This window comes from Gymnoscopelus braueri, assembly GCF_963280865.1.
Source record: "Gymnoscopelus braueri genome assembly, chromosome: 12".
NCBI classification, from domain to species: domain Eukaryota; kingdom Metazoa; phylum Chordata; class Actinopteri; order Myctophiformes; family Myctophidae; genus Gymnoscopelus; species Gymnoscopelus braueri.
The window spans coordinates 16,189,603-16,216,912 of record NC_137614.1 but is presented as its reverse complement, the minus strand read 5'-3'; the positions used below and the strand labels follow the sequence as shown (position 1 = coordinate 16,216,912).

Genomic DNA, 27,310 nt, shown 5'->3' with positions numbered 1-27,310 from the left:
GGTATTTGATAGGGTTAAGGTCAGGAAACGAGCACAAAACAACGCAGGGCAACAATGGGAACCTGTCCCATTCAAAGCCATAGGTGTTTTTGTGGAGTATGTGTGTGTGATCGTGGAGCTGTATGTGCACAGAGGCAGGTGTGCATGCCATGTGACTGAGGTCAGAGGGTAAAGTGAGTGCGCTCAGCTGTCCACTCCGATCAGTGAGTAATGCTGGGAAGGTGAACGCTGAATGCTGTATGGTGAACCTAGCAACAAACACATGGTGTTAACATAATATTTATCTGTGTGTGTGTGTGTTTGCACATTAATGTTTGCATGTTTTCCACTGCAAGAAGAACTGTAAGAAAACAACAATCACACCTGAAATAATTTTATTCCACTTTATACAGTGTATTGCTCCATTTCACAATAGTGCAAAATTCAATGTTTTTAAGGTATCTCCTTCCTCATAAATAACAAACATATAAATAAACAATATTCATCACATCGAACAAGAACTAAAAAAACAACTAAAAAACAACTGACAAAGCTACAGTCACATGGACATTGCACAACTGGATATAACATAAGTTGAGGAAGCTCTCCATATATTTACAGTTTGATCCATAGGATGGAGACCAAGGTCTTATGTGGTTGTGTGCACGACTACCCCTCATGGTCCATTCCTACCTCATACCAGCAATACAGAAGAATAGCATCTGCATAACACAATCATAATTAGGGTTGCTTTAGAGCCGCATAAGGTCCTTCAAAAAAAGGAAAAAAAGGTCAAACTTCTCAGAAGTTCGGAATGGTATCACCGCGCTACATATTAACTGAATCTATGTTGAAAGACTCAAAATGACCTATGTATTTATTAGGGCATTTCCCCCAATCAATTAACTCAGATCAATGTGCAAGTATCAATTCATCGTAAATATAGTTTTCACTTTTCCCATACCTGGTTCATCAAAATAATAGCTTTGTTGCAGCAAGATGCACAGGTTGAGAAGATCAACTTTGTTGAGTAAGTTTTGGATCCATTTCAACAATGCAAGGATGAGGTAATGTTACAAGACAGTACTTTGAAGTGTGTTTTAGAGAAAATGACAGCACCCAGTATTCTAACAGCAACACAGTTGACCATTACTGGTTAGTGTCAAGTGTTAGTAGGCAAACAATTGACATAAGAAATTGTCCTGTGGGTCACAACGCTGTATCCGTCATTGTGTCATTTTGAATGGCTGTTGCCCATGAAACAAGTTAGGATTGGCCAACAGGCTAGCAAGTGACAAAAGCCTTTAGCTCATAAGTTGTGGACATGATGATGATGTAATCGTCTTTCATTAAGTCATGCTTGTGGCAGTGAACAAATAACATTTGGAAATGCGCATGAAATTCTGCATTTTAAAACTTGTACTGATAGCAGACCAAGAATTAGCTTGCAATTATCTTTCCTCTTAACTACCAAAATCACAAATCTCAAATGTACAACACTAACTGAAACTGAACGGCTGTCACTTCAAGATAGACAGCTCTGTTACTTCCATCCATGATACGCACATCACTTAAAAATAAAATAACATTCTTAAGAGGCATAGATGTGGTCCATTTGCTTCACAAAGCATTATTAAAACAATATATTATTCTTTCTACATGTTATAAATAAGAAATATAATCCAACATAATTATCTTGTAAAAAAAAAGGCTCAGTCATTTACAATTTTGAGTAGCATGTAGGACATAGGTTTTCTAGCTTGTTGGAGTTCATGCACGTTTGTGATGAAGGTAGAACAACATAGCCTGTTACTGCCTCCTAGTGTGGCACAGGAGCACTACATTTTATTCCCTTAGCTGGGGGATTATGCCAGTAAACATGCATGGCAGAACCAGTCTATAGCTACATTCCTAAAGTAAAACCATACACTTTCTCTTTGATTATAATATTGCAAAAAAAAAAACTGATATCAAAAGAAAACACTTGAACAAAAAACTAAATATCAAACCAAAAACATTTACAGTACACATGATAGACTTTTATGTGACCGGCACGGTTAAGGGAAATAATGTGTCTTAAAACTGGAGTGGTGAGTAAATAGTAGGGTGTGAGGAGAGACAGGTGAATATGTTTATAATGTATCGGTTTTATCTGTGAACATAGTTTTCTGTTGTATTGGTCAAGAGACAGGGAGCTGGTATGTGTATGGTAGAGCTGTACATTGGAGCCTCACAAATTCCAGAATAGGTTCAGCACATTCCAGAGTTATTGGCACCCTTTGACGAAGAAGAGTCCAACAGTATGTAGAAAGTTTATAACACAACTATTTAAAAAAAGGCAGTTGGTCTCAATCATGCCATACCTTCGTTGTTCCAATTAAAAGCATTGTTATCTCTGCCAGGCTTAAGACAAAAGAGGAGATATGTTTTTGCCTGTGTGTTGTGGAATATTTGTAAAAATATTTCACTTTTATTTTATTATTTGTCAATATCGGTCAGATCGGGGCAAAACCTTGTCCAAATATGGAGTCATTATGTCATAGATGCATCATAGATGAAGATGACCGGCGTCCACACTTCCTGGCGGGGATACAAATTGCGCTTCACTCCGAGTGCGTGAACCTCTCCAGTTTTATAGATACAGTATACTTGTTTCAAATATTTCCCTCAAGGTTAATAAAATGTGTATTGTTTAGAATTGTTTTTAAAAGCCTAGACATCCAAGACATGACGTTGCTTTGGTGGCCTGAGAATCGTAGTGAATTTGTAGCGGCCTTTTATTTTCTTACTCTTTGCATAAATTAGTAACTTTTTCACCGTCAGTTGATGCTTCGTAACCAAAATGAGTGAAATGCCAGAAATCATTTTTGGAACACAGTTCTTATATTACATGATTAAAAAAGAAAGTATATGGGATTTTGAATGTGAAAAAATCTTCATGATCCAGGGGGTGTGGTTCGACTTTGGTACTCGATTTTCCTGGTATCACAGGGAATATCTTGGCCTGAAACCACACCTTAATACTACACTTCAATACAATTAATGGGTACATTTTAGGCCAAGATCTCTTGATCTGGTTATTTTCTTGTGGCACCACTTCATCTTGAGAAACCTCATCCAAGTGATATGCATTTTTTGGTACATACAGTAAGTTAATGGTAAAGTAGGGTGAAAACTGTGGTCTTTTAAATGAAATGTTAAATATGCATTACATCAGAATGATTTGTTTAGCAAATGCCTGTAAATTACTTTGTAAAATGTTTTTCTATCCAAGTTTTTATTTATTTATTTACATTATATCCCCAATTTAGTCGTTAAGCAAATTTCCCCCCATGTATGTATAGCCTATAGTCCCCATCACAGCCAATCCCTACTGTTGGTCTTGGGGAGGCTGTAGGCAACCACGTATCCTCGGATACATATCCAGCTGCTTCTTTTGACTGTGAGGAGTTTCAGTGCAAGGGCCTAACACACGCTATCCCTCCCAGTTCTGCTCCCTTTTGAACAGGCACCCTGACCAACTGTAAGAGTCGCTAGTGCAGTGGCAAAGATCGCCCTCCACTGCCAGCTTCTCGGCCACAGCCAATTGTTTGTTACCAAGGGCGGGAACTTTACCCATCCCACCCGGACTCCCCATTTTTTTACTACCCAAGTTGTAGTTAAAGTTCATTGCTTGTGTTATATATTATATTTTATATTATTTATATTATATTTCATAGTTTGTTCAGTCATTACTAAAAAAGATGCCAACAATTCTGGAGTGCACTGCATACCAGAACAGGCCAGGAACCCCATCTTCTTAACCGTTCTACCCTCTTCCCACCATTTCATTATCCACCCTCCCTCTTCCCCAATCTCACTTTTCCTCCCCCCACAACCCGTCTCGTCTTCTCACCCTCTCTCTCTCCATCAAACAGAGCAGTTGCGTCTCTTCCCAGAGCCAGTCTGGGCAGTCGCAGCAGAGGCAGGGGCAGGTGCTGAGGTTAGCCGGGCGGTGACCCCGTGTCAAAGGCTGGTGGAGGAAACCGAGAGGGTGGGCGAGGAGGGAGGCGGGAAGTTGAGTAGCTCCAGCACGGCCACGCCCACGCTACTGCGGCGAGTGAACATGCAGGAGGCTGCAACCCACTTGTTGCTGCGTGGGTTGTACTTCTCGATGGAGTTGAGGCTGGAACTGCCGTCATTGCCACCCACCGCATACAGCCAGCCGTCCATGGCCACCAGGTCGTGGGTGCTCCTGAGGAGAAGCACACCAGGAGAGGATGAGTCAGATTTGGATCAGATGGAAAACTTTGATGCAAAACTGACAGTCCTGTACACACACACACAGATGATCTGCTAGGCTATATAAAGTTCAAGTTGTGCATCGGTCTGTCAGTGTGTCTGTGACGGGTGCACACACATGTCCATACTGTATATGGAGGCTGATAATGGGGCACGAAGCCCATATTCAAAGTGTTGCTTTATCAGCCCAAATTAAGGCTGGCCCCAAACGTCCGAAAGTTTGTTTGTACATTCGGATGTTAATTATAAGATTTGGTCGTTTGCTTATTTATCTATGTTCCGTCTTGTGACTTACATGGCTACTCATTCTGCACTTTTCTCTAGCCATCTGGTATAATGGGGATACGGAAACGGTCTGTGTGTGCATGTATCTATGTTTATTGTGGAAATTACCAGAAACAGTAGGCAGGCTTTAGACCGGATCTGAGCACAGAGAAGTAAATAGCAATATCCCTGGCAAGCCGGGCAAACTGATAACGCAGTGCTTTGCGCTGAATATTGTGCTTGTGTAGAGATATAGAAACATGGATCCCAGCAGAGGATCTAGTTAATCTGATGCAAGTCAGATTTTGTTCCTTTGCCATTAGGCATTAGTCTACCAAGCTGGATACAGGCTGCTCAAGCTTTCACTCACTTATTCCAAAAGTGCTAGTGCTCATGCAGAATTTCTAAATAAGTCAGGCAAGAAGGGGCTTTCAGCATTCTGTTATCCTCCAGTTGTACTGATAATGTGAAAAGTGCAGAGGCCACATAAGGCATGCATCTTCACACTTTTGCCATGAGGCGTCCCAAGCAATTGAATACTGTATCTTGTCACTCAAATGACCCACAATACTACTGTCAAAATGGTTCTGATGAAGGCTTGAGAGACAAATGAAAAGGAGACGTGGCATTATAGAGCAATGTTTTGGATGGTGTAAACGGAGCCTCTCAGCAACAAGATAAATTTCAAATTTCAATTTCAGCACCAAATTTCATTCATGGTGCTGCGGTGTCAACTGTTGTCAGGTTTCTCTGCTCCTACCCTCGGTTTTTAGCCCCTTTTACACAGCCTGTTCAAGGCAGGAATGCCGTTATTCCCCCTCGCTGTTCTGTATAAAAGGTATGGACATGGAATGTTGTGCTACCTTTGAGCTGGCAACAGAGGTAGTCACAGAACCGAATCGACATCCTTTCGAAAGGCACGGCCAGCGGTGCGACAGAGGTTACATATCCGCGCTCCTTTCTGCCTTGAACTGCTCCCTGCTTCTCTTCAATTTTGGATTGCACAAACATGACATTGACGCATCTACTTGCACAATATGACACGCTGTCATAAAAGACAGTATTTTCAATGGAAAAATCTATTAGCCTAGACTAAATGAATAACAATACATATTTTGAAGTATTTTGTGAGTGTTTTCATATCGTTGTAAATGTACGCTATTAAGTCTACCGACAGCTATCATCTCAAGTTGTGCGTGCATGTGTGAGAGGAAAAAAGTAAAAAACTAAAAGATAGCGAGACTAACAGCCTTTATGTCGCTCTGGAAAATAAAATGCTTAATTACAGGAGGTTCTGTGGCTGCGGTCTGCTACGTTGTCAGTGCATTTTGTGTCAGTATTTTGTGAAATAAAATCATAGAAAGTTATAGTAAATATCTACCGACAGCAGCTGTCATCTTCAACAGCATAATGACGTGTTACACATCAAGCCTGATACCGCTAAATCACTACCGCTGCTGGTGGGAATTTGGCATGAGATGTCAAAGTTAGACTTAGGTTTATGGGGCCACGCTATTTTAATAAGTTTAACTGATCTGCATTTAATACTCCATGGAAGATTGATTGATTACTTTAACAATTTTGTTAAAAGCTATGCTAAAGAGATAACACAAAAAGCCCTGGGGGGCTTGTTTCCATTGTGGTCCATCGGGAACCCCTATTTGTAACTATACCTTTCAAGACGGGACCCCTTTTAGGGTTCCTGTTGCGTACAGTATATAGCAACATATATTTTTTGTAATTTTTGAATACATATTTGTTTTTCAGAAAACTTAGGTGAGGATTTAGAAGGCGTTTTTAGAATCGGCCTCAGGTCTAAACGGGCAAAGAAGAAAATTAGTGTCTCTTTGACAACATAAATAATTGATTGAACCTGTGACACCTCTTATTGATGTCATCAAAGGGACACTTCATCATGTGATTTAATAGCTTAAATAACATGATAAATTACTTGACGCAGACTGTTTCTAGTTGGGTATGTAGGAGGAGATTGTATGTAATAAATATTTATTTATTTTCGTGTGAAATACTACTGGTGTTTAGGAGTAGTGAACCGTTCGTAAACCTCATGCAGACTGACCTGCGGATGTTCATGGGGGCCACTCCCTCCCAGGTGTTGGTCTTGGGGTTGAACCTCTCCACCGAGTTGAGGCAGCTGGTGCCATCGTTGCCCCCTGCGACATACAGCATGCCCTCCAGCACGGCTACTCCTGCGCTGCTGCGTCGACTCAGCATGTTGGCGATGGCGATCCATGTGTTGCCCTGCTCAGGTTAACAACACATTAAAGCACAAGTTTCACCATTAAGCATTAACCTGTGACACTCACACACAATGCTGTCCACACGTTGTTAACCCAGATGACAAAATAAGTGTTTAGCGTAGTTTAGATTTGTTTGTTTGTTTGTTTGGGGGGTGATTTTAAGTTTGACAAACAGATAAACTCTGTTGTTAAATCCAGCTTTTATCAGCTGAGGCTCTTAGCCAAAGTCAAGTCTGCTGTAACCCTCTCTGATTTTGAACGTCTTATCCATGCTTTAATCTCAACCCGACTCGACTACTGTAATGCACTTTATGTTAGCATTAGCCAAGCCTGCTTGTCACGACTACAGTTAGTCCAAAACGCGACCGCTCGCCTCTTAACAGGGGCACGGAAATATGATCACATCTCCCCTATTCTTGCCTCCCTACACTGGCTCCCTGTTCGTTACAGGATTCAGTTTAAGACTTTAATGTTTGTCTTTAAGTCTTTAAATGGGCTGGCACCATTATACATATCCGAACTTCTACCTCCCAATAATGGTACAAGGGTCCTGAGGTCTACTGACCAGTCACTCCTTAAGGTCCCAGCAACTAAGTTGAAAACACGGGGAGATAGATCATTTTCCTCCATAGCGCCCACATTGTGGAACAAGCTGCCACCCCATGTTAGAGTGTCTCAAACCCTGAGTGTTTAAATCACGTTTGAAAACTCACTTGTTCTCCTTGGCGTTTGAAAATTCAGATTGAGAAGCTGCTGCTTCCCCAGGCATTGTGTCAATCGTTGTCTTGTTCATTGTGTGTGATTCTCTTGTTTATTTTAGTATTTTACTGAGTGTAGAGCACTTTGGTTCAACACTGTTGTTTTTAAATGTGCTCTATAAATAAAGTGGATTGGATTGGATTGGATTGGGGGGGGGGGCTGTTGAAGGAGAGCCGATCCTCCATCAAGAGTAGGGAGGTTGAGAAGGAGGAAGGCAAAAGTGAAAGTCTTCTGGAGTGATTCAAACAGGCCAGCCAGGACAAGTGTCACCATAGGCGAGCGTCTCAACCGCTACACAATTAATCAGCACAAAAATGCAACTGTTTACCTGGGGGTCGTATTTCTCCACTGTTGCGAGGTGTGAGGAACTGTCATAACCTCCAACTGCATACAGGCTACCATCTGGAGAGGTAAAAAGAGTGAACGTTGTTTGAGGAAAATTTGAACGCCAGACGGCAAACTCCCCCTTATCAAATCAAGTTTAAAAAGTCATAATAAAATGTAGAAATCAATGTAGATAGATCACCGGAGCATTCAAGTTTATTTAACGGAGGGTAGGCTTATCAGCCTGAACCGAAGGCACAAGGTTGGATAATACAAAGGGCAACGACCAATGCCAAAATTATTAAAAGATTTTTTTATCACATATCCATATCCTTATGACGAGGACAATGCAGAAATAGACTTTTGATCAACACTAATAAATTGACATAACCAGTCCATGAGGAACTACCTCAGTGAACAAAACGGTACAGCTATAGTCCAGCTGGGAGACACAACACATGAGTTGCTGCTGACATATCTCACCTTTGTTGCCAGTACAGTATGCAGCCATTCTGTGAACCCTGGAAGGTTACCATTTTCTGCTCTGTGTTTTAGTTCCTTTGGAATTTGCTAAACTGTGTCCTCAGCTGTGAATTTTGCCATCCACAGCAACTGCGTTCTTAACCACTTAAACCCTATATACTGTAATTTATTTGACTGGGGTCCCCGTCCCCCAGGGGTCTATACTTAACTTGATCCCTTCCTTTTTCCCCCTCTACACCAAATGTCTGCCAAACATAACTGATCTACAAGCTCACAACGCGTTGTGTAGCGAGCTTTTAGATATTTTTTTTGCCAAATGCTCACCTATTCCCGGACTGTTCGCCTAATACGAAGACATACCCAGAATAGGGACACTAGGGTTTGTGTGGTTAAGTTCCTAAAGGAGCGAGGTCGCTCTCGGTGGAACTCACCCTGGGTAAATTAAGGCAGAGAACATATGTCACAGGGAAATTGGCATTCCAGGGAAATTGAAAGAGGAGCGCTTGCTTTTAGGCGCGGGGCTTCGGCGCGAGGCGGGGCTTTGCTTTTTTTCTTTTTTTTACGCGAGGCTCGCGAGGAGGAGGAGGAGGAGGAGGCGCGAGGCGGGGCTTTGATACGAGGTGGCGTGAGGAGCAGGAGGAGGCGCTAGGCGGGGCTTTGATACGAGGTGGCGCGAGGAGGAGGAGGCGCGAGGCGGGGCTTTGATGCGACGCGCGGACCTGGATTTTGTTGTTCCCCCCCACATAGCAACCAGGAAGCTACGCTAGGGGAATGCTGAACACGCGTTCACACGCACACGTGATAATAGTTATTGTCCATGACGGAGGCGCGCCGACTCAGCAGAGCTTGAGGCCGAGGAGACGCGCCCGAGCGCGAGTGCCCGCGCCGACCGGCCGAAGGTCTGCTAGTCGAATCAGCGCCGTCCGAGTTGTAACCCGATAGGGGGAGAATAGATCTTTATATGGGTTACTATCCACGAAGACACACACGTGTGCGTGTGTGCGTGTGCATGTGTGTGTGCGCATGCACACACGCACACGCACACGCGTGCGCACATGTACATGCGCACACATGCACACACACACACGCATGTGCATGCGTGTGGCTTCATTGCCCTCTAGCGTTGGTTCTACAGAATTGCCTGGGTGGGTGGTAAAAACAAGTGCTCCTTTTCCAATTTCCCTGGAATGCCAATTTCCCTGTAACATATACACATAGCCTGGTGCTAACAGTGCTTTCCAGAAGACAAGGTCGTGTGTGTGTGTTAACCCATCTGTGGCATTTTTTGCAAAGAAGCATTATTTTACACTTTGGCTATTCAAAAATAGCAGATATACAAGCTCGTAGCGCGTGAAAATGTGTGCAAATCGTTGAATATATTGTTTTAAAGCGAACATTTTTAACTCCAATCTTTGCTTCTGGAGGTCCCTGGAACAAAATATTTTGAGATGGGGGGTCGGCGGGCCAAACACATATTATTTTGGGGGTCCTTGACATGAAAAAGTTTGAGCACCACTGATATTTTTCAGAATAGTGTTGGGATTTAGAAGACATTTGTAGAATCGGCTTCAGGTCTTAATGGCAGAGTATATACACATAGCCTGCAGAGTATATACACATAGCCTGGTGCTAACAGTGCTTTCCAGAAGACATGGTCGTGTGTGTGTGTGTGTGTCAAGCTCTTACCCAGAGTAGCTACACGAACATATCTCCTGCGCGTGCTCATGGCAGCAATGGAGGTCCACGTACTGGTCAGAGGGTCATACCGCTCTGCACTGTGGGATGCAGAATGAAATCACATCAATCAGGCTGAAATTCACACCGATTTATTTATTTTATTTTATGTTTGTAGTTCCACACTAGAGCAGTCCAGGGAGGACAGATTGTTTCACAACAGAGCAGTCCAGGGAGGAATGAGCACCACTTTTATTATTTTTGAAGCATAAATGCATTGAATACAAATCACTAGAAGTAAAAAAAAACGTTGGGCCATAAACAAACTAAACCACGGTCACACGGCTCAACGTCACCACCACGAAAGCTTGCGTCTTCGGCGTGATAATCTCTCAAGAACAGATTCTGCTCTGCGTTGGAATCTGTCGTGAAGGTTCGTCATAACGTGTACACACTGGGCTACAAGTGGGCGTGCCTTCAGATCAGGAAGCAGGCCGCGCTTTACCCAATCAAATGTAGTGGGCGGGATTTACGTGTCCGCCGATCATTCCCCACTCGAAACCAACCGAAACTAATTTAACAATAGCGTCCGCGGAGCAGACAAAACCACGAAAAGATATTCACATTTTAACTTGCTCTTTTATCATAGAAACAAGTGGGCTTATAACCAAAACGATCCATGTTCTCTGGGAGAAGTGGTGTTAGTGTTCCGTGTAGACATATTGTTAGTGGGAATGAAAACGGTCGCACCACCGGAAGTGAAACGCTGAAGGCAGACCAAAACCCCGGTTTCCTTGCGCACGGGTGCTACGTCGTCATTGTCCCAGAGCCAAGTGAGATAGTACAAACAGCAGAGGGCGCTGTTTTTCCTTCTCATTTGGTTCTGGGTTCCCAGATTGTCGGCGTGATGACATGTCTCCAACACTTGTTAGCAACCACCTTTTTAAGAAAGTGGGTTATTTATTGACTTTTGTTATGTTGTCGAACAAAACGTAAGCCTGTGTTCACCACAGACCTTATTTCAGGCATTTTTAAAACCCATTAAAAAAAACATGAGACGAGGAAACCGGAACAATACTGCTAACTAATTTCCAGGTTTTATGTCTATTCAGCACTTTACTGTGTCACATATAAGCAAAGTGATTAATTGACCGAACAATTAGCATTCACTTATGCAAGTGTTTTCAGATTTCCCTTCCAACCTTCAAACAGTACTTCAGGGTATTTTCCAGTTAGTTTGGCCCTCTCTGGCTGAAGGTATGTTAATTCCAAAAATTCAGATGGTGCCACGTTGGGCTGCTATGAAAACATAAGTGAACACCATGGTGCCAGTGTGTGTGTGTACCTATTGAGACAGGAAGCTCCATCGTAGCCCCCAGCAGCATACAGCAGCCCATGCAGCACCGCCACACCCAGACAGCTCCGCCGCGTTCCCATGGAAACCTCTGGTTGCCAAGAGTTAGTGACAGGGTCATAGGATTCCACGGTTGCCAGGTCTGACGTGCCATCGTACCTACACAGAGGACGATTATGGACGTTAGTAGACCATATTCACCCCCACCGGGGGTGTCTATAAAGTCTAGACCCCCCCAGAAAAAAGAAAGAAAAAAATATGCAATATCAGAACACCGAAAATCTATTTGAAAAAGTCTGTTTTTGCACAATCATAGCCCATGATAACAAACGATAAAGCCTAATGTTTATATTATCATATAACGTAACATCATACATTGCATGCATTATCGAGGTTATATAGTGTATCAGCTCACAATCGCTACTGTTACGTCAAAGGTCAGTCCGTTGATGGCTGCCACTCACCCTCCCACAGCATATAGTCGGTTACCGATGGCCGCTACACCCACCCGTGCCCTCCGAGTGGACATGGAAGACACCATGTGCCAGCGGTCTGTCCTGGTGTCGTAGGCCTCACAGTCTCCATGGATGGCAAACAAGCTGCCTCCACCTACAGCAAGGTTTATCAGTTGAGATCCCAGTGTTAATGAAGGACAGAGTAGTATAGAATAGTAAATATGGTTTTTGTTTGTGTTATGCATTTGTACAATACATGTACTGTAGGTAGATGCCAAAATAAAAGAAACGCCTCAGAAAAGAAGGGATGAAAATCGCAGAACTACAAGTTCATAGATGGCCGATAGTTTCAGCCCTAATTTGATGATCCTTAACTCATTCACTGCCACAATTATTGCTGGCCGCGTTTGCCCACTGCCAGAGATTTTTCATTGAAAAAAAAAAGTACTCAGGAGCCGAGATACAGAATTTTTAAGTTTTAAGTTAACAAGGAAGTGGATGGGAGTCTAGATCTTCGAAAAATCATATCTCCTTGGTCTTTGGGTAAAAAAAAAAAGAAAAAAAAAATATTACGTCAATTACGTCAGAGGCAGTGAATGAGTTAAGAGGTTAGGGTTTACCTAAATCATGCCTGAACAATGCATATCACAGCTAAACAGCATGACAAGAAGCCTTACTGTGCAAATTCCTCATTTCGTATCGTATCTTTTATTTGGGCATTTAGCAGTAGGTCATGTTATTGTGAACTAGTGAGAGAGTGTACCCTAGTGGGTACCTTCGGGAGCACACTGACCGACGGCGAAGAGTACAGGGCTAGCGCCCTCACAGCGCCGTGGGCGCGTACGGCAGTTGCTGAGCACGCCCCTCTGCTCGGGCATCAGGTGGTACTTCAGGGCCTCGATCAGCAGGTCCTTGCACTCCGTGTGGTGACGCACCAGCAGCTCTGTGTCCACATTGCTCATCAGGAAGTCTCGCTTCAACAGTGGCAGGCGCACGCACTTCATCAGCTGTGGTGAGCACAGGGTGGGGGGGGGGTGGAACATTTTGAGAAAGGAGGAGAATTGGAGAGGTCCGGTTGAGATCAGAGTATGGTGTTGTACATAATGTGGTGAATGAGGTAGGTAGAGAGAATGGAAAGAAACTACAGTCAAAATGTGCTTTGTTTGTATATTGTCAAATTCAAACCAAGGAAATTGTATTACACACAAGTCACATACACTTGGGTGGAACCGTGTTTGTACATTCAAGTAGGGTTTTGCAACTAACAATTATTTTCATTATCTATGAGTCTGTTAATAATGTTTTATTTGATTGGCTTTATTTTCTTGAACAATTTTATGGTCTAGAATAGATCAAAGACGATAGTAAGTAAGTCTTGCCGAGCCATGAGGCCCATAGGGCAGGAGCCCATCTCCTGTTTCTGTAGCGTGAGGCAGCTTGATGTACAAGTACACCCCCTGGACATGACGCTAGTATGTCGCAGGGACTCACCCCAAATCCAACCCTTGATGAGTGTCTGCAGGGAGGCATTGGGTCCCATTTTTTGAGTCTTTGGTATGACCCGGCCGGGGATCAAACCTCGACCTCCCAATATCAGGGCGGACACTCTAACCACATGGCCAAACTGAACTGGTAAAGACAATAGTACATCTTGCAAAATTCCATCGTCGTGTTCACCCAGCAGTCGAAAGCATAATTATTCATTTTATAATTTGGAACAAAGAAGATACAGGTGAAGTTGTAAACACGATTTACAGTATTGACATTTTTATGACATATTCATAAACCAATTATTTGATGACTAACGTTGTAACAGTCAAGTCATACCCAGGGTACGTGTTGCCTTCGTCCGTCTACGTCATGTTTGACCCAGCACAGCACGGCCCTGTACACTTCCTCTTCTGACGGCACGTTCAGGTTGTCACTGGATATCAGATCCAACACCTGGATGAAGAATCACAGTACATAGGAAAGAGCCATGTCATATAATAAGATGTGAGTACAACCAATTCAAAACCACACCATACCAGCATCAATACATCACGTCATTGTCTATTCACAGCTTCAGCCTTATATCGCGCATGAACCATTTTCCTGTTAAGTGGCTTTATTTTCGTTAACATTTTCTACATACAGTAGTTAAGTTGAAACAGAAAAGTCTGCACACCAAATAGCTCCTGTTAAAAGGATTTTTAATCTTCTAGAGTGACATTTCGAGCAACAAGGCTCTCCCTAAGACACAGCCATGTTGCTCAAAACGTCACTCTCGCAAATTAAAAATCCTTTTACACAGGAGCTATTTGGCATGCAGATTGTTCCGTTTCAACTTCATTTCCAGCATCCACCCCTCAGTCAATGTTGGCTAGATATGCATGGTAATAATAAGTCATGGACATTTGAATTTCATTCGTAATTCTAACTTTTCTTCATGGACTTTTTAAATCAATCTAAACAATACATTTCATTAAGCCACATCTCAGCGTGGGTGGTTAATATTTAGTATACCAACTAAGTGCGGGATGGTCTGGGGCATGCTGTGTGCTGCAGTCACAGAATGGTGAGTCGCCTGGCACCTTTCCCAGAAAAGGGCCAGGCTGGGCGGGGACACGGTGGCCAGCTGCTGTTGCCTGCCCGGATCGGGGCAATAGTTAGCAGCCTCACAGGAACAGCATCCACTAATCCTCAGTCACCACCACTATTGTTGCTACTGCCCGTCTCTGCAGCCCCCCCTCCCCTCTGCATGCACATACTGCAGCATATTAACTCAAGAGAAGGCCAGGTTTTAATGTAAAAGTGCTTGTTCCATCCTTGTTCCATTTGCAGTTCAAGTCAGGGATGTGTGATTAAACAAAACAGTTTTTTCCCCCTACTGCAGTGATTACCTACATATGCAGTATTAAACACATACAGTATATTAAACAGACAGAGCTAAGTTAACAAGCTGTATTCTCAACTGTGTAGGCTAACATGTAATGCTAACAGTGCCTTTATGCCATGCTGCTTCCCTCAAAGTCCATGGGAGGAAATAAGGGGCAAGTTTCATAGCTCTGTGTGCTCAAAGTTGCTAGGAGCGGATGGCAAATAATCCAGCTCTGGTGCAGAGCTCTGATGGGCACACAACAGCTGCAGGAGTAGGGAGGGGCAGTAAACTAAATAAAGGAGAGAGAAAACAAATAGAACAAGATATTTAAAAGAAGAGTGGACAGTCTATTTTCAAACTGCATTTATGCAGCTTTGCATCGGAAACTTCCCTGTACATGCTCCAACAGCGGTACCAGTCCGAGGACCTAAGAGAACATACTGTAGGCAGTGATAACTAAGCTGATCATTTGAACTCTCCTGGAGTCTCTGTAGACATGTGGGGATTTGTTAAGAGGTGAAAAGATAAGAGACAATAATGTTGCCAACTTCTGAGCTTACACTTTTTTTTCACTGCCACACAAGTTCCCAAAGGACTTCTACCACAGCAAATCCTGTGTATAAGAGACACTTACAAAACTTCACTACCTCAGAGGAGTAAACATATACGCTATGAGGATAGTACAGAGCACAACGGCTGCTGTGGAAAAACATCACTAGCTTATTTTAATTACTACTGGCAGCACATGACCCTCAGCACAGCATAGCCACTGCCACGCATGGTTGATGAATAAGTGATGAATAAGACCGAGCTAAGATGGCGTTCCAGATAAGGTACTGCATGGCATCACCGTGTGACGACTAAACCACAAGAGACAATGATTGACGCAGAGAGTTGAGGTAGCTGAGATGCCGTCTTAATGAATTAATGAATTTTAACTGAGTATAAAATGCACCTGGTCCATTTCTACATGCTCAGCAATAAATTAACACTTAGAATTTTGCTGTGTACTTCACTTCTGTTGCCCATTTTGAGGAGTCTATGGAGTGAAAAGTGGAAAGGTTTAGAACACAACAAGCTGTGCTCATGTTAGTGAGGAAATGGGGATTAACAATATGACGAAGTTAAACTAAGCTCATGCTAATGTACATCTGTTCATATTTTTTGGCAATCCACCAAGCGACTAAGGGGATTAAATGAGGGCTTCTCATTTTGTCTCATACTGAAATACTGTATAGCATCAAGTTATTTAACCACAAACGACAACAATCCACTCTGAAGGATTGTCGCAAAACACAATCATAATCCCTGGCACGGAATGACACAAAATACATGGAAGAAAACTCAAAGTCAATCACAAAATTGGCCACCGACTTGATTTGCCAGATAATTTGTATTTGGTATCAGAGGAGCTGAAAATCATGATTGGCTGCGAACAAACAGAAAGAAGAAAAACTTCCCAGCCACAGTTAAAATGAACCAGCATCAGAGTGGTGACTGGTGCTAATCTCTCACAATGACTATGCCACATTTGAACAAGAAAACCGCAGTACATCAGCAAGGGATTCTGTGAAGACTGTGGAATCCGTGACAGTGTTACCTGTTTCAGTGGCAGCAGCATGAACTCCTCTGTCTTGGACACTTCCACAAAGTGCTGCAGGACATACTTGTGGGCTGACTTGAGCAAATCACTGCAGGAGTGTGTGTCTGCGAAGCCACGGATTCCCAAGCAGTTGGAGGGGTCCAGCTGGCTGAGGAGAAACTTACAACAGGCGTCCCGCACCCCGTTGAGCTGCAGCAGGCTGGCTGCTGGGAGCAATGTCTAGGGAGGGGAGCAATTATGGGACATGTACTGACAGCTTTAATAAAACAGAATTTAAACTAATCCATCAAGTCTGCTTTCGCTTGTTGAGATACAATGGGCCTCATTCACTAACCTGGTCGTACATTTCATGTATATTGCATATGTCAATTCTGAAGTGGGAGGTGCAGAGCCTTAATTTGTATCTCATTTTTGTTTGTAAGTCAGACCTTTACCGAGGTAAAAAGATGATGCTGGAATCACCAATACATCCGATAATCTTTGTTCAGAGATTTATTGATTACTGAGGGGAAATCTGTCCTTGGACGTACATATCCTCCACTGTCCTATATCGGAATTGGAAGTGGAGTAATGGACACAGCTACATTTCATCCATACTGTATCCTCATCAGATGGTGAGACTGCATTGTGATGTGATGTGATGTGGTCAATATTATAAATTAATAGCACGACAATGGAGTTGGCAGGAAAGTCCAATCACGAAACTGTGGCCACACTCGCTGAGGGACCTAATAATTCAGCACTAAATGCGTCAACTGAAAATGAATAAAATCGGTTGCATTTGCATCATGTCTATAATGTTCATCCAAGCAATAGATCGTTTGACATCTTTTTTCTTTTATATGTGATGACAAATGTTGGAAACATAAATATTTATTTTATTTGAGGTTCGGCACTATTGTTGATTTTGCATGAAGAAAACGGCATTCTAATGACATACGCAAGCTTTGGTCCCATATAAGTCTGCTCCCGAGCAGACGTGAGTTTGAGTGTATGTCCGTCAAAATTCATGGACAAAAAAAGATTGATGAATCGGACTCTTGGGAAGTTGCGTATATGCACATACCGCAAGTACAAACGATGAGCGGAACCGAGCTTAGTGAATGAGACCCCTCTTTTCTTCATTAGAGCAGAAAAACATATAATAACCTTAAAAAAGAAAGAAAATAAAACTAAAGAAACAGCTTTCCCTACCTGGACATTGCCTTCCCCCACCACTATCTCAGCTGTGTAAGCATACTGGACCAGCTGTTCCAAAGCCGATGAGTCGATGTCATGGAGGGTCACATGGGTCTGTCGACTCTCTGACATTTCATCTGTATGAACACATGGGACACGTGTTGTCAAATCTACTGCATTTCTGTTTTATAATGAGACAATTGAGAAGCGCTGCATTGACATGTCATTTGGGGAAATGAACTCAGGACATTTTCAAGATTCAAGAATTGTATTTTTGCATCCTACAAACTATAGTGTAAAATCCTAGGGCATTGCAAGATAGCAAAAATAGCTAAATAACAAGAGTGATAATAGTAAATAATTAGGAATTCAAAAAGGTTCACTTATCTATTATTAACTATGCGTACCAGTACCAGCTGTCAAAAATCTACCAAATCTACATATTAGCCTTCATTATGGAGATACATATACTGAATTCATTCACCACCGTCATTTCATCACACTGCCATACTGTAGGTCAACTTGCCGACCGAAACCAATATGTTCAATTAAATAATAAAAAATCTCAGTTAGCTAGGGTAACATACGGGGGCCCGCAAGGTTCTGTACTTGGTCCAAAGCTATTTATTTTTATACATAAATGATATTTGTTAAGTGTCTACCCTATTAACACATTGCGTGCCAATCGCGTAGATCTACGCGAACCTAAATAATTGCGCAGCGTGCCAGTCGCGTAGATCTACGCAAAGTGGTCTTTTTTTTCTCGCAGGTTCACATTTCATTGTAGGCCTCCCTCGCAGTGACACATTTCATTGTAGCACACCCGGAAACGGAAATATCCGTATCCGGAGATTTTCGTTCCCACCCGCCTCCGCTCTAAATCTTCCCCTAATCCTCCATTATCTCGGTTGTTGTTTTTCTCCTCGCTGATTGCTGTTTAACATAAACCGTGACTACTTCAAAATGGACGATCGCCGATTGAAACGGTCTTCTCTGGGCCACTCACACAGCTACCCTGTGTGTCTACAAACAGTTTAACGCGCGATCTTAAAAGGTATTTAGCGAGGTCTGTGGCGACGTGAAAAAAACAAAAAAACAACAATAAATCGCTGGCACTGGTGAGTACATTATGATATTAAACTCTGGCGTGGAATGTGTTAAAATATGTCTTTTTTGCGGACGATACCAACCTGTATTGTTCTGGGGAGAGTTTGGAGCAGCTCCTGAATGCGGTTGAGAGAGAATTGACAACTCTAAAGAAGTGGTTTGATATAAATAATCACTGAATTGAAGTAAAACTAAGTTTATGATATTTGGCATAAGGAAAATAAATTGTCAAGCAAAAATTTAAATTAATGATGAGATGGAGATGGGTGTAATAATTGATAGTAAATGAAACAAATATGCTTAAAGTAACTAAGGCCAGAACAAATATAAAAAAACAATACAATGTGTATCTGCAAAAGCGATACAAATATAGAATGGTTGTGAAAATGATTTAAAAATGTGTAATTCTATCTGCAAATTTAAGAAAATGTATAAAATTAATATGGTAATGAAATATATTAATATAATAATTATATACGTTGCTATAGCAAATATAGTGTATATATTTATAATTTTTTTCCGTTTTATATAGCTTATTTAAAGCAAGAAGGGTAGGCACTATAAGCTAAAGCTTCAGGCTACACCTTTTCGTCTAGCAGTCTTGTGCTGCTTTGTTTTTAATTGTTTTGTTTTTATTGTACAAAATGTCATATGTGTATATGGCTTATGACTGAAATAAACTTTAACTAACTAACTAACTAACTAACTAACTGAGCTCCAGATGTACACTGCACTACTGCCAGATATGAGCTCATTTGTCAGCTCTCTTTTTACCCCCTTTTTTATCACTTACTTTCAACTAGTGCAGAGTTTCACTGAATTGGAGGTGTAACAGCTCTGGCCCAAACTAGTAAGCTGGCCAGATCAGAGCAGGAAGCAGAGTCTCTAAGCCAGTCTTCTGAGTCTCTGGGGGGATACTGTACTATTTCACAAAGGTCTATTCTGAGCTGCAGGAGGGTTTAGGGAGAAGTCTGAGACGCACACCTCATGTGACCACCTGCGACCCAGACAGGAAGAGAGGATGCAAGAAAACCACAATGAGGAAGGAAGCGATGATGCTGAAAGGATAAGGCAGCTCGGCTGCAGATGTCCACAAATAAGCAGTCATAAAAAACATTTAAATAAATAAAATCACTCCTCACCAACAACAAAAAAATGAAGCACAGATTGATGTCAGAGCATGAAACATATTGAGACATGCCACCTGCTGTGTCTTGTTAAGAAGTGATAAAATGGCTTCCAGGCGGCGTGGGAGGACACTAAAAGAACAGCGATACGCAGTAATGCCCAACTCATCCTGTCATACGATCCGTGCCCCGAAAATAGTAGATCTACAAGCTTACAACACATGGCATCCGTTATGTTTGGTGGGGACACTGGTGTACATCCGAAAGTATACATCAGGTTCAACAGAGACGGGCTTTAGTGGAACTTGAACTTACTGGTAAACATGGCGTGGAAGTAAGGGCTGCAGGAGGCCAGCACCACCTTGTGCGCCTTTATCTCCTTGTTGGAGACATGGAGGACGATGTCGCACAGCAGGCCACGCTGTCGCATCCTGTTCATGGACACGAAGGAGTCGTGGTAGTGCCGCTTGGAGTTGTGCGAGATGCTGTGGCCGTCGCGGTTGAGCAACTGCATGCCCCCCTCCATCATGGTGCCTGGTGTGGCGGTGGCCGGCTCTTGCCTGGGCCTTACGCTGGACAACTGGAACACACAGAAGGGGTATTCATGTTAATGAAGTAAAATGTTTCATCATGGTACTAAATAAATGGGTGCATTAACCACATGAACCCTAGCATCCCTATTCTGGGGCAAACTTTTGGCGAAAATACCAGATCTACAAGCTCACACCGTGTCACATTGTTTTCGCCGAGGAGATTTGGTGTAGACGGAAAAAAGTAGGAGGCCAACTATAGACACCTGGTCAAAAAGTATATAGGGATTAAGTGATTCATGGATAAAAGAAAATACAGAAGAGAAGCATACAATATGGCAAATAACAATAATATTAATAGGGTCACTTTCAACAGGACTGTTTATCACTCTACTGAAAGAGTCTTCCATCTTGTTTCCCGCAGTGTCACTGGCGAAAATAGCAGTATTGCAAGTGTTTTGAGCTTGTAGATTGGCTGTATAGGTAGTATGAAACAGGCTTAAAGGCAAAGGACACTTTGGTAGAGGTTTGTGTTGTGTAGTTACCTCAAAACTGACCTGACGAAGATCCATTGTGGATCGAAACGTTGTCAAACTTGTATTCAAATAAGGTTGCCTTCACCATGCAGTTGGAGTGCGGGCTCTAGTCTACCTTTATTAAATGTTTGTTTGTTAAGTTGTGTAGTTACCTTGCCATGATGTTAACTCCAAAAGGTGGGCGAGAAATCAAAAAAAATTGCTCCATTGATTATAAATTGATAATTCAAAATATGCTCCTCATTGACTTACATTGTATGGTGAAACAGATCTCAAAGTCACTCTTTTAGCCTGTAAATGAACGCAACAAAACGTTTGTTTTCTGACAATATAGAACATCACAAAATCCGGATGGAAGTTGAAATTATAATTAAAAATAAAATAAAAAACAGTACCGGATTTTGTGATGTTCTATCAATATTGTCAGACTCAGCTTTGTTTGCATTTGTTTATGGGCTAAGAGAGTGTCTTGACTTTGGGAGCGGTTTCACCGTACAAATGTAAGTCAATGAGGAGCATATTTTGTATTATCAATTTCTAATCAATGGAACAACCATTTTGTGTATTTCTCGCCCACCTTTGGAGTTACATCATGGCAAGGTATTACTACACGACCAAAGTGTCCTTGCCCTTTAGGCAATCATCATACGTTTTCGTCGTTAGCAAATTATGCCTCGCTATAATAAAATAAGGTTAAGTAAAATGATAGCACAAAACTGACATTGCACCACTCTGGGGTTTTCAACTCTTGATTAGACTAAACAAGAACAATTATTTATTTTGTCTAGCCGTTGCCTCTTTACCAAGAAGTATAACTGAGCCATAATTAACTGCGGACTAGCTGAGGGCCAAACCCTTGGCACACTCAAGCTTCTATTAAGCTTAATTTATACTGCACTGTACTGTGACTATGTCACCAAAATAACAAACTGAAAAACATGATGCATTGCCTCAGTATAAGCCATTAGACAGCGCAGTACAGCAGGTAGAAGGAGGATGTACAGTATGTAGCCTCAACTATCCATTCATTTCTCTGCAGGAGAACACTCATAACAATATTACATAACTGCCACATAGCATCTCATTCATTGTTTTCTAATTAATAAAAAAGCCTATAGGTACCTTAGCTCTGGTCCATAACGCTATGGACCACAGTTATAGGTACCTCAGCACTAGCCATGGTTCACATGACGCTTGTATACAAGCGTCATGGTGCCGAGTCCCCCTGGTCTAAAGTTGTGTTCGATTTTTTCACATTGCCATCTCTCACATAAACATAAACGTTCAGATTTCAAATATAAAGTGCTTACCACTGAGCCACGGATGTTACAAGGCGATGCGGACCGCGATGAGTACCCGTATCTCCCGTATTGTTCAATAAAAAGCATTTTAATCCCATCGCCGGCCATTTTCTCCAAATTGTCTCCGATACTTTCAACCGTGCGACACTAATGGTTGGGAGGTGTATTTCACTCCGATACATTACAAAACAAAAAAAAACAAAAAAAGAAAATGGCCGGCGATGGGATTAAAATGCTTTTTATTGAACAATACGGGAGATACGGGTACTCATCGCGGTCCGCATCGCCTTGTAACATCCGTGGCTCGTGGTAAGCACTTTATATTTGAAATCTGAACGTTTATGTTTATGTGAGAGATGGCAATGTGAAAAAATCGAACACAACTTTAGACCAGGGGGACTCGGCACCATGACTGTCATGACAGTCATGTTTCAGGGCTACCTCAGCACTAACAGTTTTTTTGTTTTAGCCCAAAAGCACAGGGGAGAAGATATGAACAAGGACAATCTGGCATAAGTAGCTTGAATGAAGAATGAGACCAGAGGGAGGCAAGCATTTCCTAAATGTCAACGTGCTAAAATAGACCAAAGCAACCGATTATTTTCCCACACAGCCATACTTAATTTAAGGCAGCAGTAGCCTATTTGTTAGAAAAGTGGGCATTTGATTCCAAAGGAAGCTGATCTGAATTATGCAAGAAGAAAGAATACTGCTGCTTGAGATGATCTTGTGCAAGGAAGCACTTGATTGCTGATTCGTGTTTTTCAGGGGGGAAATCTCAATTTAAAAAAAATCTCAATACTGAAAACAAAGTCTCCTGCATTAATCTAACTCTGAGTGTACAAATGGATCATTGGATTTCTGTGCTTCTGTTCATTGTCATCTAGAGATTGTCTAGTTAAACCAATCATTTTTTATGACTCAATGTTACATTTTCAATATAGGCTAACACAAAAAAGTAGGAGATAAACAAAAAAATAATTAAACACAAGAAGAAGAATAGTTAAACCAATCTTGAAAATGTATACCAGTGGGCAATCTGGCCTTTCTAACGCAGCAACCAGCATCTAGATGTCAGATGGCAAAATGATAGATTGAAGTCTGAGTAATTTAACACCTTTCAGGCTGTAACACAGTCAAAACATCAGTAGATCCAATTTCAAATTTACAACAGTACGGTACAGGGTATTGACGTTCATTTTTTTTCTCCATGTGATATACCCCTGTCAAATAGCATAATATAATATCTTTGCAGTATTTAACACACGTTTAGCATCTGGTGTTTATCGTCATGGTGAAAGAAGCACTCTTTGAACAAATGGCCTACACTGTGTGAGTGTCCAAGTGCTGATAAGGGACCATCTCAAATGTCACCACAGCTGCCCAGCGACATGTATCCCACTTTCCAACACACAACAGACCATAAAAACACACCAACAACAGAGATAGGTTACCTTCACGTGCTCGAGCAGTGGTTCTCAACCTTTTCAGGCAGCGACCCCCCAAAATAATCATATTTGAACTGGGGACCTCCCCACGCTGACAAGCACTTGGATTTGTAGGAGTTAAGGCATTACATTTAGTTTGACTCGGTTCCACAGATAAATATTGCAAAAATAGCAGTTGCGAGCTTGTAGATCGGCTACTTTCAAAAATGTCGCCTCTTTCTTATATTATTTGACTATTTGGCCAATGTTTGACCAGTTTTTAATAGTATAGTTTGTTGATTACTTTTGATGCAGTAATGGTCTTTTACTTCTGATGCAGTAATGGTCTTTTTCTTTTCAGGTATTAAAAAGGTCTTAAAAGTCCTTACATTGTCACTTCATTTACAACTATACCCCCTCCAAAAAAAGAATCATGTTGGGACCCGAACCCCTGTGCTAGAGGGCTGGGGCCCAAACAATTGACAGGAGTTAATTTGAGACATTTGAATGTGGATGCAAGATTAATTTCAAGGCAATACCACAGTTGTCACACACAGTTTAAGCAGATCATTACATTGTTATTATTGCCATTCAAGGACCCAAAGCAGATGCCAGGCTGTCCTTGCCTAGAAAATATATTAACCAATTACACACACACACACACACACACACACACACACACACACACACACACACACACACACACACACACACACACACACACACACACACACACACACACACACACACACACACACACACACACACACACACACACACACACACACACAGTATATTGTCCCTCAGAATCATATGAATGTTGGGGCAGTTCGTTATATTCATGTATCAAGCTTTCTCGTGTGGTTTGGAGCAATCCCCCAACCCCCGCACACACACACACACACACTATGTTGAAATGCACTAGCTAGAATCAGCAAAAGGCTGGATGAGAGGAAAGAATAGAAATTTACCCGTTGGCTGTGAAGCGGTTATCGTTAAGCAGCAGAGCCACTTCTCCTCAAAGATGAGGACGAATCAGTCACTGTCGCATTCGGATGGATGTGTGTAGCCTACCACTGCCTGGCTATCTGTCCATATTTTGACTGGAGTATACGAGATATGAAGAAAGCGTCTTGTATGTGACTGACTGTGTGTGTGCAGAGCTCGATGCTGTTGACGTAAATGCAAACTGCATGAACATCAGTGTTGCCATGTCGGCTTATTATAAGCTACTTTGGGCTTATTTTTCTGTAAAGTCGCTTGTAAAAATAGTAGTAGCGGGTTAATTGCATTTTTTTTTGGGCTCGTTTCTAAAATGTAATTGCTTATTTAGGCTTGCTTCCACATTTTTTTATTATTATTTCTCAAATATTTTCATGAAAATGTGTTGTGCCCATGGGGAGCATTTGTGTTATAATGATTCAAAAAATATTCAAAATATTCCATATTTGATTCCATATGGGTTTATGAAAATAGCAGATCTACAAGCGCTTGTAGAGCGGCTATTTTCAAATAGCCGATGCATAGGTTTAAATTGCTCATATCATATGGTTGCTTCCTTTGGGCTTGTTTTCCTAGACCTGGTCTTCTTTTCGCAGATAAGTGAGGCTGGGACCGAGGCTAAGACCTGGTTGCTTATGTCTCTCACAACATATGGCAACACTGGGTGACATCCCTTTTTAAGGTGGAGCTGCACCTGCTAATCTGCTATTGTTCCAACAAAGCTGTTCTTCTGGTCATAAAAAAAAAGTCAATGGCCGCATAGACATTGATCAGCGCAAATGGGCCAAACAAGTCTCTTTTTGCCAGCGTGTAACAGTTACATACAGATGTTTTAGTGACATCTTTCTGTCTACATGGTTTTTGGACGACCTTAACTGCCTGGTCATTCAAGGAAGCACACGCATGTCCCAAACATTGGATGCGCTCGATTAAACAACCCCGGTACCCAGTACGCAAGGGAGGTGGGGCAGTGTTGCCATGTCTGCTTATTATAAGCGACTTTTGGGGCTTGTTTTTCTGTAAAGTTGCTTAAATATTGGTAGTTTTGAAGGTTGCATTTTCTTGGCCTTGCTTCTAACGTGTAGTTGCTTATTTGGGCTTGCTTCCTAATGTTGTTTAAACCAGTGGTTCTCAAACATTTTCATGTCAAGGACCCCCAAATATGTATTTGTGTGCAGACCCCCCCCCCCCATCTGAAAATATTTTGTGCCAGGGACCCCCATACAAGAGTTGCGTTTATACAATGTTTAACATATTCTTCAAGATTCAAGCTCACCTGTAGATCTCCTCTTTTTAAATAGGTTTAAAGGGCTCATGTAGCATACTCGCTTCTTTTGGGCTAGTTTTCATAGACCTGGTTGCTTATTTCTCTCGCAAAACCTGGCAACACTGATCGATTGGGCAGAAACCAGAGTTGATCCTCCCGTCTTGGCTGCCCGCAACAACAAATTAATCCTCATATTCACCACCAAAAAACACCCTACGCCAACCAAGTCTAAATAATATGACAAATAAAATCACACCAGAATTGATTCACGGCAGAGGTATTGCCACAGAAAGGTTCCAAACAAATCTTAACACATGTCTTATTTGGTCTTTCCAAGCTCAACATAAATCACTAGTAACGTTACTGTCTTGTTTAATTCTACGAATAGAGGTAACAGCTAGGTCAGAGGAAATACTAGCCTCATCTGTCATGACCGTCTTGGATGATCTTCAAAATAGTGTTTGAATGTTTTCCATTTTTGGTCCGTACATCTACATACACGTTCAGATTTCAAATATACAGTGCTTACCCCATGGCCACGGATTTTACAATTATGTACGTTCCCTCGGAAGTACCCGTATATTCCGTATTGTTCAATAAAAAGCATTTTAATCCAATCGGTGGCCATTTTCTCATAGAGTTATAATGTAATGTATCAGAGTGCAATACACCTCTCAACCAATAGGGTCGCGTAGTTGGAAGAGGCGAAAATACGGAGAAAATGGCCACCAATCGGATTAAAATGCTTTTTATTGTACAATACGGAAGATACGGGCACTGCTGAGGATCCGTACATAATTGTAACATCCGTGGCCATGGGGTAAGCACTTTATGTTTGAAATCTGAACGTTTATGTAGATGGTCAGAATAAAAAGGGACAAATAGCAAACACTGTTTTGAAGATCATCCATGACTTATGTCATGTATCAGGGCTAAGGAAATACAATACCGTTCCATCCAGACAGACAGACAACAAAAACGTCTTTATGGCCATTGTGCCTTTGCCTTAGGTCTGTACACTTGGCTTTGCAAAGCTCCACCATCCAGAGTATCGCATCTTATTTTCCAACGAAATGTTACTTGGCTGTTATGGATGATATGATGTGCTATATATGTGTTATTAGCCAGAAAGAATAAAGACTTACTAGCAGCCGTCTTCGATGTCGAAATGACAGCACCACTAATCGTGTTCTGATAGCAACCTTTCCCAGCTTGGATAAATAATTCTATGGAGTAGGGTGGATTCATTCACTGCTGTTCATTAGCTATCTCCTGTCTTGTGAATACAGATAATCATTTAATTGCAACATGACATCACGTGTAGCATCACAACACAGCTTGTTCTATGTGGACACACTGGTGGTTTGACAGTGCAATTATTTTGTTTCTCGTGTATTGCCGACAGTGGTGGAAAAAGTACTCAGTATTTAATTAAAGTATCGATACTGCAATGTAGAAATACTCTGTTACAAGTAAAAGTCATGAATTCAAAATGTATTTGAGTATAAGTATAAAAGTATTGGTATCAAAATGTACT

General features: G+C 41.8%; 1 protein-coding gene across 3 annotated transcripts; it reads right to left on the bottom strand.

Annotated features, from left to right (window-relative positions):
* Positions 1 to 357: 357 nt before the first annotated feature.
* Positions 358 to 27,085, bottom strand: klhl17 (kelch-like family member 17). 3 transcript variants are annotated; one of them, XM_080443667.1, is made up of 12 exons: positions 26,919 to 27,085; positions 20,026 to 20,290; positions 17,492 to 17,613; positions 16,295 to 16,516; positions 13,662 to 13,778; positions 12,610 to 12,841; positions 11,844 to 11,988; positions 11,371 to 11,538; positions 10,038 to 10,126; positions 7,873 to 7,946; positions 6,605 to 6,786; positions 358 to 4,213 (listed from the first exon to the last, which is right to left on the bottom strand). In XM_080443667.1, exons 2-12 carry the CDS (start codon positions 20,237 to 20,239, stop codon positions 3,985 to 3,987), a joined length of 1,794 nt encoding a protein of 597 aa, XP_080299793.1. In that variant the 5' UTR covers positions 20,240 to 20,290; positions 26,919 to 27,085; the 3' UTR covers positions 358 to 3,984. The 3 variants fall into 3 exon arrangements, with proteins under 3 accessions (XP_080299793.1, XP_080299792.1, XP_080299794.1); XM_080443666.1 differs by lacking the exon at positions 26,919 to 27,085 and adding an exon at positions 24,476 to 24,660; XM_080443668.1 differs by lacking the exon at positions 26,919 to 27,085 and adding an exon at positions 24,476 to 24,660 and having other exon boundaries at positions 12,628 to 12,841.
* Between the last annotated feature and the right edge of the window lie 225 nt (positions 27,086 to 27,310).

Coding starts and splice junctions, on each gene's coding strand:
- klhl17 (XM_080443667.1), bottom strand. CDS start 20,239: ATGATGGAGGGGGGCATGCAGTTGCTCAACCGCGACGGCCACAGCATC. Junction 17,614..20,025: donor CTTCCACGCCATGTTTACCA/GTAAGTTCAAGT, acceptor GTGTTCATACAG/ATGAAATGTCAGAGAGTCGA. Junction 6,787..7,872: donor TGGAGAAATACGACCCCCAG/GTAAACAGTTGC, acceptor TAACCTGAGCAG/GGCAACACATGGATCGCCAT.